Source organism: Polyodon spathula, unplaced genomic scaffold (genome assembly GCF_017654505.1).
Source record: "Polyodon spathula isolate WHYD16114869_AA unplaced genomic scaffold, ASM1765450v1 scaffolds_3419, whole genome shotgun sequence".
NCBI classification, from domain to species: domain Eukaryota; kingdom Metazoa; phylum Chordata; class Actinopteri; order Acipenseriformes; family Polyodontidae; genus Polyodon; species Polyodon spathula.
Genome location: NW_024474881.1, coordinates 1 through 12,571, shown reverse-complemented (window position 1 = coordinate 12,571; position 12,571 = coordinate 1). Strand labels below are relative to the sequence as shown.

The 12,571-nt window shown below is 49.8% G+C and overlaps 1 protein-coding gene across 1 annotated transcript; it reads left to right on the top strand.

Annotated features, from left to right (window-relative positions):
* Nucleotides 1-3,104: 3,104 nt before the first annotated feature.
* LOC121311947 (death-associated protein kinase 3-like) lies at nucleotides 3,105-11,431 on the top strand. Its single transcript, XM_041244056.1, has 4 exons — nucleotides 3,105-3,543; nucleotides 7,971-8,192; nucleotides 10,204-10,342; nucleotides 11,177-11,431. The coding sequence occupies exons 1-4, from the start codon at nucleotides 3,482-3,484 to the stop codon at nucleotides 11,414-11,416; spliced, it is 663 nt and encodes a 220-aa protein (XP_041099990.1). The 5' UTR covers nucleotides 3,105-3,481; the 3' UTR covers nucleotides 11,417-11,431.
* The last annotated feature ends 1,140 nt before the right edge of the window (nucleotides 11,432-12,571 follow it).

The window sequence follows — 12,571 nt, the reverse complement described above, 5'->3', positions numbered from 1 at the left end:
TCCAGCAATCTCATTTGAACTGTCAAATCGGAACTTGTGAGCCTCAGTAAGCCTGAGGCTGCGGCTGGAGAAACACTGAGCGAGGCGGCTCCATTATCATATGGGTGTCTACCAAACTCCCGTGCGTGAATGTGTACGCACTTACACAACCTTGCATGTCCCTCAGTGTTTCTCCAGCAATGAAGTCATAATGGAACTTGTGAGCCGGTACAGCCTGAGGCTGCGGCTTGAGAGAATCACCTGAGCGAGGCGGCTCCATTATCACTATTATACCACAACCGTCAGAGGCACGCACTTACACAATCCTTGAAGTCCCTGAAAGACTGTAGAGAGCGGGTTCAAGCCCTGTGTGTTTGCTGGTTCAGAGCTGGTTCAGAGCTGGTTCAAGCCCTGTGTGTTTGCTGGTTTCAGAGCTGGTTCAAGCCAAGCCCTGTGTGTTTGCTGGTTTCAGAGCTGGTTCAAGCCCTGTGTGTTTGCTGGTTTCAGAGCTGGTTCAAGCCCTGTGTGTGTTTGCTGGTTTCAGAGCTGGTTCAAGCCCTGTGTGTTTGCTGGTTTCAGAGCTGGTTCAAGCCCTGTGTGTTTGCTGGTTTCAGAGCTGGTTTGTGTGTTTGCTGGTTTCTGGTTTCAGAGCTGGTTCAAGCCCCGTGTGTTTGCTGGTTTCAGAGCTGGTTCAAGCCCTGTGTGTTTGCTGGTTTCAGAGCTGGTTCAAGCCCTGTGTGTTTGCTGGTTTCAGAGCTGGTTCAAGCCCTGTGTGTTTGCTGGTTTCAGAGCTGGTTCAAGCCCCCTGTGTGTTTGCTGGTTTCAGAGCTGGTTCAAGCCCTCTGGTTTCAGAGCTGGTTCAAGCCCTGTGTGTTTGCTGGTTTCAGAGCTGGTTCAAGCCCTGTGTGTTTGCTGGTTTCAGAGCTGGTTCAAGCCCTGTGTGTTTGCTGGTTTCAGAGCTGGTTCAAGCCCTGTGTGTTTGCTGGTTTCAGAGCTGGTTCAAGCCCTGTGTGTTTGCTGGTTTCAGAGCTGGTTCAAGCCCTGTGTGTTTGCTGGTTTCAGAGCTGGTTCAAGCCCCGTGTGAGCTGGTTTGCTGGTTTCAGAGCTGGTTCAAGCCCTGTGTGTTTGCTGGTTTCAGAGCTGGTTCAAGCCCTGTGTGTTTGCTGGTTTCAGAGCTGGTTCAAGCCCTGTGTGTTTGCTGGTTTCAGAGCTGGTTCAAGCCCTGTGTGTTTGCTGGTTTCAGAGCTGGTTCAAGCCCTGTGTGTTTGCTGGTTTCAGAGCTGGTTCAAGCCCTGTGTGTTTGCTGGTTTCAGAGCTGGTTCAAGCCCTGTGTGTTTGCTGGTTTCAGAGCTGGTTCAAGCCCTGTGTGTTTGCTGGTTTCAGAGCTGGTTCAAGCCCTGTGTGTTTGCTGGTTTCAGAGCTGGTTCAAGCCCTGTGTGTTTGCTGGTTTCAGAGCTGGTTCAAGCCCTGTGTGTTTGCTGGTTTCAGAGCTGGTTCAAGCCCTGTGTGTTTGCTGGTTTCAGAGCTGGTTCAAGCCCTCTGGTTTCAGAGCTGGTTCAAGCCCTGTGTGTTTGCTGGTTTCAGAGCTGGTTCAAGCCCTGTGTGTTTGCTGGTTTCAGAGCTGGTTCAAGCCCTGTGTGTTTGCTGGTTTCAGAGCTGGTTCAAGCCCTGTGTGTTTGTTTGCTGGTTTCAGAGCTGGTTCAAGCCCTGTGTGTTTGCTGGTTTCAGAGCTGGTTCAAGCCCTGTGTGTTTGCTGGTTTCAGAGCTGGTTCAAGCCCTGTGTGTTTGCTGGTTTCAGAGCTGGTTCAAGCCCTGTGTGTTTGCTGGTTTCAGAGCTGGTTCAAGCCCTGTGTGTTTGCTGGTTTCAGAGCTGGTTCAAGCCCTGTGTGTTTGCTGGTTTCAGAGCTGGTTCAAGCCCTGTGTGTTTGCTGGTTTCAGAGCTGGTTCAAGCCCTGTGTGTTTGCTGGTTTCAGAGCTGGTTCAAGCCCTGTGTGTTTGCTGGTTTCAGAGCTGGTTCAAGCCCTGTGTGTTTGCTGGTTTCAGAGCTGGTTCAAGCCCTGTGTGTTTGCTGGTTTCAGAGCTGGTTCAAGCCCTGTGTGTTTGCTGGTTTCAGAGCTGGTTCAAGCCCTGTGTGTTTGCTGGTTTCAGAGCTGGTTCAAGCCCTGTGTGTTTGCTGGTTTCAGCTGGTTCAAGCCCTGTGTGTTTGCTGGTTTCAGAGCTGGTTCAAGCCCTGTGTGTTTGCTGGTTTCAGAGCTGGTTCAAGCCCTGTGTGTTTGCTGGTTTCAGAGCTGGTTCAAGCCCTGTGTGTTTGCTGGTTTCAGAGCTGGTTCAAGCCCTGTGTGTTTGCTGGTTTCAGAGCTGGTTCAAGCCCTGTGTGTTTGCTGGTTTCAGAGCTGGTTCAAGCCCTGTGTGTTTGCTGGTTTCAGAGCTGGTTCAAGCCCTGTGTGTTTGCTGGTTTCAGAGCTGGTTCAAGCCCTGTGTGTTTGCTGGTTTCAGAGCTGGTTGTGTGTTTGCTGGTTTCAGAGCTGGTTCAAGCCCTGTGTGTTTGCTGGTTTCAGAGCTGGTTCAAGCCCTGTGTGTTTGCTGGTTTCAGAGCTGGTTCAAGCCCTGTGTGTTTGCTGGTTTCAGAGCTGGTTCAAGCCCTGTGTGTTTGCTGGTTTCAGAGCTGGTTCAAGCCCTGTGTGTTTGCTGGTTTCAGAGCTGGTTCAAGCCCTGTGTGTTTGCTGGTTTCAGAGCTGGTTCAAGCCCTGTGTGTTTGCTGGTTTCAGAGCTGGTTCAAGCCCTGTGTGTTTGCTGGTTTCAGAGCTGGTTCAAGCCCTGTGTGTTTGTTCAGTAATCAGTGGTTTCAGAGCGGGTTCAAGCCCTGTGTGTTTGCTGTTTCAGAGTGGTTCAAGCCCTGTGTGTTTGCTGGTTTCAGAGCTGGTTCAAGCCCTGTGTGTTTGCTGGTTTCAGGGCTGGTTCAGCCCTGGTTTCAGAGCTGGTTCAAGCCCTGTGTGTTTGCTGGTTTCAAAGCCCTGTGTGTTTGTTCAGCTAAGCACACTGGTAGCCTTGTCTGTCTTTGGGGTGAGACTTGTTGTAAGTGACTCTGCAGCTGATGCATCATTCACACACCCTCGTCTTGTATCTTGGAAAGCGTTTTGTGATGGTGGTCCACTATGAAAGTTGCTTTATATAAAAGTAAAGATTATTATAATTATTTTCCGTTCCGTTATTGAGTAATAAAAGAACCCTGCCCCTCATGATGAACAATGGTAGGCAGAGTCGGCTTGTTCTGTAACTGGACATTTTTAATTGTGCTAAAAAGGAAAAACTTTGTGAAGGTTTTATCTCCACTATGTCATCAGGTTGGGCCGGATTGAGATGCCTGAAGTCTCTGTTCTGCTCCTGAAACCATTCACTCTCTCTCCCTCTCTCCTTCCCGGTCCCCCCTCTCCCGCTCCCCCAGGGCAGACAGACCCCTCCCAGGATGGTGTAGAGTGTGTTGAGAGTCTGCTGATCCATCATGGCTGTGTTTAAGCTGGGGATTGTGGAGGACCTGTATGAAATAGGAGAGGTGCTGGGCAGGTGAGGCTGGATTTCATTACCTTTCAGAACTGCACGACCAACCTGCAAAGCAAAGACATCCGCTATTTATAAATACACACAGTATGTTCTTATTGAAATAAGCATGACATATTGGATTTCTGTTGTTTTATTTAACCAGAAAAGTCCTGTTGTAATTACAATCTCTTTCAATTCAAATGAATCCCAACAGGGTGTGATACAGTAGGTCATGCTTTTTCATGACATCGCCTTTTTAGCACTGCTTGAAACATTCCAGGAATGCAATGCAAGCAACTGATACTAGATGTGATGTGCTGTGTGTCTCAGTGCAGCAGTGTTGTACAGTGTAGTGTGTGTCTCATTGCAGCAGTGTTGTACAGTGTAGTGTGTGTCTCATTGCAGGAGTGTTGTACAGTGTAGTGTGTGTCTCATTGCAGGAGTGTTGTACAGTGTGGTGTGTGTCTCAGTGCAGCAGTGTTGTACAGTGTGTGTGTGTGTCTCATTGCAGGAGTGTTGTACAGTGTGGTGTGTGTCTCATTGCAGGAGTGTTGTACAGTGTAGTGTGTGTCTCATTGCAGGAGTGTTGTACAGTGTAGTGTGTGTCTCATTGCAGGAGTGTTGTACAGTGTGGTGTGTGTCTCATTGCAGGAGTGTTGTACAGTGTGGTGTGTGTCTCAGTGCAGCAGTGTTGTACAGTGTGGTGTGTGTCTCAGTGCAGGAGTGTTGTACAGTGTGTGTCTCATTGCAGGAGTGTTGTACAGTGTGGTGTGTGTCTCAGTGCAGCAGTGTTGTACAGTGTGGTGTGTGTCTCAGTGCAGGAGTGTTGTACAGTGTGGTGTGTGTCTCAGTGCAGCAGTGTTGTACAGTGTGGTGTGTGTCTCATTGCAGCAGTGTTGTACAGTGTGGTGTGTGTCTCATTGCAGCAGTGTTGTACAGTGTAGTGTGTGTCTCATTGCAGCAGTGTTGTACAGTGTGGTGTGTGTCTCAGTGCAGGAGTGTTGTACAGTGTGGTGTGTGTCTCAGTGCAGCAGTGTTGTACAGTGTGGTGTGTGTCTCATTGCAGCAGTGTTGTACAGTGTGGTGTGTGTCTCAGTGCAGCAGTGTTGTACAGTGTGGTGTGTGTCTCAGTGCAGCAGTGTTGTACAGTGTGGTGTGTGTCTCAGTGCAGGAGTGTTGTACAGTGTGGTGTGTGTCTCAGTGCAGGAGTGTTGTACAGTGTGGTGTGTGTCTCAGTGCAGGAGTGTTGTACAGTGTGGTGTGTGTCTCAGTGCAGGAGTGTTGTACAGTGTGGTGTGTGTCTCAGTGCAGGAGTGTTGTACAGTGTGGTGTGGTGTGTGTCTCAGTGCAGGAGTGTTGTACAGTGTGGTGTGTGTCAGTGCAGGAGTGTTGTACAGTGTGGTGTGTGTCTCAGTGCAGGAGTGTTGTACAGTGTGGTGTGTGTCTCAGTGCAGGTGTTGTAGTGTTGTGTGTCTCATTGCAGTGTTGTACAGTGTGTGTGTGTCTCAGTGCAGGAGTGTTGTACAGTGTGGTGTGTGTCTCAGTGCAGGAGTGTTGTACAGTGTGGTGTGTGTCTCAGTGCAGCAGTGTTGTACAGTGTTGTGTGTCTCACAGTGTTGTACAGTGTTGTGTGTCTCATTGCAGCAGTGTTGTACAGTGTGGTGTGTGTCTCATTGCAGGAGTGTTGTACAGTGTGGTGTGTGTCTCAGTGCAGGAGTGTTGTACAGTGTGGTGTGTGTCTCAGTGCAGGAGTGTTGTACAGTGTGGTGTTGTGTGCAGGAGTGTTGTAGTGGTGTTGTGTGTCAGTGCAGGAGTGTTGTACAGTGTGGTGTGTGTCTCAGTGCAGGAGTGTTGTACAGTGTGGTGTGTGTCTCAGTGCAGGAGTGTTGTACAGTGTGGTGTGTGTCTCAGTGCAGGAGTGTTGTACAGTGTGGTGTGTGTGTGTCTCAGTGCAGCAGTGTTGTACAGTGTGGTGTGTGTCTCATTGCAGCAGTGTTGTACAGTGTGGTGTGTGTCTCAGTGCAGGAGTGTTGTACAGTGTGGTGTGTGTGTCTCAGTGCAGGAGTGTTGTACAGTGTGGTGTGTGTCTCAGTGCAGCAGTGTTGTACAGTGTGGTGTGTGTCTCAGTGCAGGAGTGTTGTACAGTGTGGTGTTGTGTGTCTCAGTGCAGGAGTGTTGTACAGTGTGGTGTGTGTCTCAGTGCAGCAGTGTTGTACAGTGTGGTGTGTGTCTCAGTGCAGGAGTGTTGTACAGTGTGGTGTGTGTCTCAGTGCAGGAGTGTTGTACAGTGTGGTGTGTGTCTCAGTGCAGGAGTGTTGTACAGTGTGGTGTGTGTCTGATTTCACGGACTTCCTCAGCAAACATGGTTGTGTGTTCACCTTCGCTGACGCAAGTGTTGTACAGTGTGGTGTGTGTCTCAGTGCAGGAGTGTTGTACAGTGTGGTGTGTGTCTCAGTGCAGCAGTGTTGTACAGTGTGGTGTGTGTCTCAGTGCAGGAGTGTTGTACAGTGTGGTGTGTGTCTCAGTGCAGGAGTGTTGTACAGTGTGGTGTGTGTCTCAGTGCAGGAGTGTTGTACAGTGTGGTGTGTGTCTCAGTGCAGGAGTGTTGTACAGTGTGGTGTGTGTCTCAGTGCAGGAGTGTTGTAGAGTGTGGTGTTGTGTGTCTCAGTGCAGGAGTGTTGTACAGTGTGGTGTGTGTCTCAGTGCAGGAGTGTTGTACAGTGTGGTGTGTGTCTCAGTGCAGGAGTGTTGTACAGTGTGGTGTGTGTCTCATTGCAGGAGTGTTGTACAGTGTGGTGTGTGTCTCATTGCAGTGTTGTACAGTGTGGTGTGTGTCTCATTGCAGCAGTGTTGTACAGTGTGGTGTGTGTCTCATTGCAGGAGTGTTGTACAGTGTGGTGTGTGTCTCAGTGCAGGAGTGTTGTACAGTGTGGTGTGTGTCTCAGTGCAGGAGTGTTGTACAGTGTGGTGTGTGTCTCAGTGCAGGAGTGTTGTACAGTGTGGTGTGTGTCTCAGTGCAGGAGTGTTGTACAGTGTGGTGTGTGTCTCATTGCAGGAGTGTTGTACAGTGTGGTGTGTGTCTCAGTGCAGGAGTGTTGTACAGTGTGGTGTGTGTCTCAGTGCAGGAGTGTTGTACAGTGTGGTGTGTGTCTCAGTGCAGGAGTGTTGTACAGTGTGGTGTGTGTCTCAGTGCAGGAGTGTTGTACAGTGTGGTGTTGTGTGTCTCAGTGCAGCAGTGTTGTACAGTGTGGTGTGTGTCTCAGTGCAGCAGTGTTGTACAGTGTGGTGTGTGTCTCAGTGCAGCAGTGTTGTACAGTGTGGTGTGTGTCTCAGTGCAGGAGTGTTGTACAGTGTGGTGTGTGTCTCAGTGCAGGAGTGTTGTACAGTGTGGTGTGTGTCTCAGTGCAGGAGTGTTGTACAGTGTGGTGTGTGTCTCAGTGCAGGAGTGTTGTACAGTGTGGTGTGTGTCTCAGTGCAGGAGTGTTGTACGGTGTGTGTGTCTCAGCAGGGGTGTGTGCAGTGTGGTGTGTGTCTCAGTGCAGGTTCAGCAGTGTTGTACTATTTGTTTTTCTCAATGGTTAAATACCCACTCCTTTATATTCTTGAATGTTGACGTCACTTTTCTTTCTGTTGTTGCTGTGTGATGAAGCTGCCAAACTGCTTTTTCACAAGCTGTTAATCTGGAACAGAGATTGGATAAGCAGGCAGGACTCATACTAACTGGAGGAAGTTACAGAGTAGCTTTGATATAGCTGCGTGCTTTCTAATGAGGGACAGGGCTAGGCAGGCAGGCTACAGTGTTTAAGTATTATACTTAGGGGCAATGGTAGCAGAAAGGCAGTGTGACAGGATGGCATCAGGAAGGAGACACAGGGTCAGGAAAGCACCAATGCGCACGTTTATTAGATGAGATGTTGCATGGATGTACAGCCATACACTCCATTATGCCTTGTGAGACCTCCTATTTCATGTATCTGTTTCTTTCTTTATTTTGCCATGGTGTGCAGTGGTGCTGTACCGAAAACACAGAACCGAAAACAAACGATGTATCCCCCCTTTAATACATATGGGCATTCTCCAATTAGCACAGAGAATGGCAATGCAGACAGACAGACAGATAGACAGACAGACATGGCACTGTCAGCAGTCAGTGGTACAGATTAGAGACGTCCACCAAAATGTTATGCACTGCCAGCAACAGACAGACAGACAGACAGTAGTGGCAGAGGCAAGTCTGTCTTCATGTAGCTTCTCTGGTTCAGGGTGTTTTTTACTGTATTGAGAATAGTTACTATTGTGAAGCACCAGAAAGAAAGAAAGAGTCCATTCACTTTTCCAATGAGCGTGGTTTTCACAGTAAACGCTGTTTTTATGTTTATTTTGTCAATGATAGCAGTTGAACAGTAACCCAGTCTGCTGTCTGAATGAACGTCCTCTCTGTCTCCCCCCAGTGGTCACTATGGCACGGTGAGGCTGGTCCGAGAGAAGGGCTCGGGAACGGACTACGCCGGGAAGTTCCTGAAGATCCGGAAATGCAAGAGCAGCCGGCTGGGGCTGGATCGGGAGGACGTGGAGCGAGAGGTGGAGATCCTGCAAGCCCTGCAGCATCCCAACATCATGGCTCTGAGAGACGTGTTCGAGAGCAAGGCAGAGCTGGTGCTCATACTGGAGATGTGAGTATGAGGAGAGGAGGGATGGGAGACAGGGGGATGAGAGGGGAGAGAGGAGAGGAGTGAGGAGAGGAGAGAGAGAGAGAGAGAGAGGATAGAGGGGAGGAGGAGAGAGGGAGAGAGAGAGGAGGGAGAGAGAGGGGAGAGAGAGGAGAGAGGGAGAGGGGGAGAGAGAGATAGAGGAGTTATGCACACTCTAACTCATCTCTCTCTCACTCTCTCCTATCTGTCCCACACACTGGAGGAGAGGGGAGGAGAGAGAGGAGGATAGAGGGGATAGGAGAGGGTAGAGAGGAGAGAGGAGGCGAGGACAGGAGAGGAAAGGAGATGAGAGAAGAGGATTGAGAGGAGAGGGAAGAGGAGAGGAGAGGAGGAGGAGAGGAAAGGCGGGGAGGAGAGGAAAGGGGAGAAGAGGAGAGAAAGTTAGAGGGGTGTAGGTGCTAGTAGTGCCAGATTATTATCCAGGGATTCCAGGAGATTAAAAACAAGCATGTACAGGTGAGACAAGCCCTGCTGAAACATTCCAGTGGCTCTGACAAGCATCCTGCGGGGGGGGGGCTCGGTTTACAGGAGAATTAGTCAGGGCTGAAGTTAGAGATCACAGGGTCCCCTCGGGGTCTCATTCCTGCAGCTCTTCAGGGAGTTGGACTGACTTCAGCAAACTGGGCTAGGCTGGGCACTGTGTGTCACTAGAGCCAACCACACTGGCATTTCACAAGCTCTCGTTAGCCATGAGAGCTGAGACTGGAGTGTGTAGACTAGCACTCAGTATTATTATTATTGAGATGCAGGGTGATGACAGTGCTGGAGAAGCTAGGGATATATATCTCCTCTACACACTCCCCGTGCCCTGGTTTCTATCTCTACACCAGTGGAGGCTGTGTGATTATTCTTAGTCCAGGCCAGTAGTAGTCCCTGTTGCCCATGCAGAACCTCTGTATAAACACAGCTGCACACGTTTCTATAGAAACACATGGTGCTCCACTCCACTGAATTCTTATCAAAGTTGTTTACAAAGTATCAGGCTAGGAGCAGATGATAAAAAATAAAGCCTGGTTTAAATTGCCTGGTTGTGCTGGTTGTGACTGTGCTGGTTGATTGCCTGGTTGTGCTGGTTGTGACTGTGCTGGCTGTGCTTGTTGATTGCCTGGTTGTGCTGGTTGTGACTGTGCTGGTTGTGCTGGTTGATTGCCTGATTGTGTTGGTTGACTGTGCTGGTGCTGGCTGTGCTTGTTGATTGCCTGGTTGTGCTGGTTGTGACTGTGCTGGTTGAGTGCCTGGTTGTGCTGGTTGATTGCCTGGTTGTGCTGGTTGTGACTGTGCTGGTTGATTGCCTGGTTGTGCTGGTTGTGACTGTGCTGGTTGTGCTGGTTGATTGCCTGGTTGTGCTGGTTGTGACTGTGCTGGTTGATTGCCTGGTTGTACTGGTTGTGACTGTGCTGGTTGTGCTGGTTGATTGCCTGGTTGTGCTGGTTGTGACTGTGCCTGGTTGTGCTGGTTGATTGCCTGGTTGTGCTGGTTGATTGCGTGGTTGTGCTGGTTGTGACTGTGCTGGTTGTGCTTGTTGAATGCCTGATTGTGTTGTTTGTGACTGTGCTGGTTGTGCTTGTTGATTGCCTGGTTGTGCTGTTTGTGATTGTGCTGGTTGTGCTTGTTGATTGCCTGGTTGTGCTGTTTGTGACTGTGCTGGTTGTGCTGGTTGATTGCCTGGTTGTGCTGGTTGTGACTGTGCTGGTTGATTGCCTGGTTGTGTTGGTCCTCGGACCAACGCGCTGGTTGTGACTGTGCTGGTTGAGTGCCTGGTTGTGCTGGTTGATTGCCTGGTTGTGCTGGTTGATTGCCTGGTTGTGCTGGTTGTGACTGTGCTGGTTGATTGCCTGGTTGTACTGGTTGTGACTGTGCTGGTTGTGCTGGTTGATTGCCTGGTTGTGTTGGTTGTGACTGTGCTGGTTGATTGCCTGGGTGCCTGTCCTGGTTGAGCCTGTCCTGGTTGACTGTGTCTTCTCTGTCCCAGGATCCGTGGAGGGGAGCTCTTTGACTTCATTGCTGAGAAAGAGATGCTCTCCGAGGACGACGCCATCCAGTTCATGAAGCAGATCCTGCAGGGAGTGGGATACATGCACTCCAAACACATCGCACACTTCGACCTCAAGGTACAGCGAGCACTCCAAACACATCGCACACTTCCACCTCAAGGTACAGCGAGCACTCCAAACACATCGCACACTTCCACCTCAAGGTACAGCGAGCACTCCAAACACATCACACACTTCCACCTCAAGGTACAGCGAGCACTCCAAACACATCGCACACTTCGACCTCAAGGTACAGCGAGCACTCCAAACACATCACACACTTCCACCTCAAGGTACAGCGAGCACTCCAAACACATCACACACTTCCACCTCAAGGTACAGCGAGCACTCCAAACACATTGCACACTTCGACCTCAAGGTACAGCGAGCACTCCAAACACATTGCACACTTCGACCTCAAGGTACAGCGAGCACTCCAAACACATCCCCCAGCAGGTTACCAGAGCGTAATTCCACATGCAGCACACACTCCACCCAACAGCGCTGCACTACCAGCCTTCTTCATAATGAATGTATTAATAGGACAGTATCTCGAAAGGTGAGCTGAGAAGTAGTTGATAAGTAAAATTGTTTATTAGGGTTTATCCCAGATAGCAAATGGATTCTCATATAGGAGGCAGGCGGGAATGCTGATACACCAGCCTGGGGGAATGACTCGCAGCAGCACAAGCCTGCCTCACCATGTAGAGAGCTGAGAGACAGTACGTGTACAGGTAGCATACGGGCCATTCTGTTAGTGAGTCGACAGACTGTGCCACGGTATGCCCTGTGTTTAATTCGTAGCTAATGAGTGGTCTTTATGAAACATTTGTGATTTAAATCGTAGTCCTGAGTGTGAATGTTCATTCATGTTTGTGATTGTGTGCGTGTGTGTGTGTCTCTGTGTCACAGCCAGAGAACATCATGCTGCTGGAGAAGGACGTGCCCCAACCCCACATCAAGCTCATCGACTTCGGACTGGCCCACCGGATAGAGGAGGGGGTGGAGTACAAGAGCCTGTCTGGCACCCCCCAGTACATCGGTGAGTGCAGCAGTCCAGATCCATCATGGCTGTGCCAGGATTTCAAGATGTCTCAAAATGACATTAAATATGAGTGCGGGGGGGGCGGTAATGGGGTGGCACGGCTATAGCTTGCTAGATGAGATACTCCCCATTTCCAAATACTGGCAGAAACTAAAACATGAAGTCACCGACAAGCATCCCAGCCCTGTTATTTCTTCCATTTTCTTCCAAATAGTGTTTCCATTGAAGACCCTGAGAAAGACTTCTAGTTGAGAAGCGTGTTGAATCTTTCTTCTAGTTTGTCTTAGTGTTGCTGCATACTCTGTATGTATATTCTGTATCAGGAGTAAAACAATATTAGAAAAAATATACAGCGCCATAAAAACTGCTGGAAAGCAACATTTGGAATTGCACAGTCACATGTTCATTATGTGGAGAGATGTGTTGTGTCTCCACATCTGTGGTGACTGCTGGTATTTACTGGTTCTGTAAATAGCGATTTTCTATTGGCTATAAGTGGAGGCTTCCTTACTGTCTCATTGCTTCTGAGAGTAGCTACAAGCCAGACCCAGGCTGACCAGAAAGTGACTTCCTGCCTGTCACTGTAGCCATTTAATGTCCTGTAGAAAGCCACCCTTACCCGATAGAGAGAATTATGCGGTTATCACCGAGTGGTAAAGGAGTAGTTTGTCATAGTTAATAACACTGAGCAGTTGCCCTGAGACCCGCACTGACCTGCACTGAGCTCTCTGTGCAGGGCTCTCTGTCTAACCCACACTAAGCTCTCTGTGCAGAGCTCTGTCTAACCCACACTGAGCTCTCTGTGTAGAGCTCTCTGTCTAACCCGCACTGAGCTCTCTGTGCAGACCTGTCTAACCCGCACTGAGCTCTCTGTGCAGGACTCTCTGTCTAACCTGCACTGAGCTCTCTGTGCAGAGCTCTCTGTCTAACCTGCACTGAGCTCTCTGTGCAGGACTCTCTGTCTAACCCACACTAAGCTCTCTGTGCAGAGCTCTGTCTAACCCACACTGAGCTCTCTGTGCAGAGCTCTCTGTCTAACCCACACTGAACTCTCTGTGCAGAGCTCTCTGTCTAACCCACACTGAACTCTCTGTGCAGAGCTCTCTGTCTAACCCACACTGAACTCTCTGTGCAGAGCTCTCTGTCTAACCCACACTGAACTCTCTGTGCAGAGCTCTCTGTCTAACCCACACTGAACTCTCTGTGCAGAGCTCTCTGTCTAACCTGCACTGAGCTCTCTGTGCAGAGCTCTCTGTCTAACC

Bases quoted from the DNA above. Each gene is read 5' to 3' on its own strand.
- LOC121311947 (XM_041244056.1), top strand. From the start codon at position 3,482: ATGGCTGTGTTTAAGCTGGGGATTGTGGAGGACCTGTATGAAATAGGA. The intron at 3,544-7,970 runs GTGAGGCTGGAT...GTCTCCCCCCAG, and splicing joins ATAGGAGAGGTGCTGGGCAG to TGGTCACTATGGCACGGTGA. The intron at 10,343-11,176 runs GTACAGCGAGCA...TCTGTGTCACAG, and splicing joins TCGCACACTTCGACCTCAAG to CCAGAGAACATCATGCTGCT.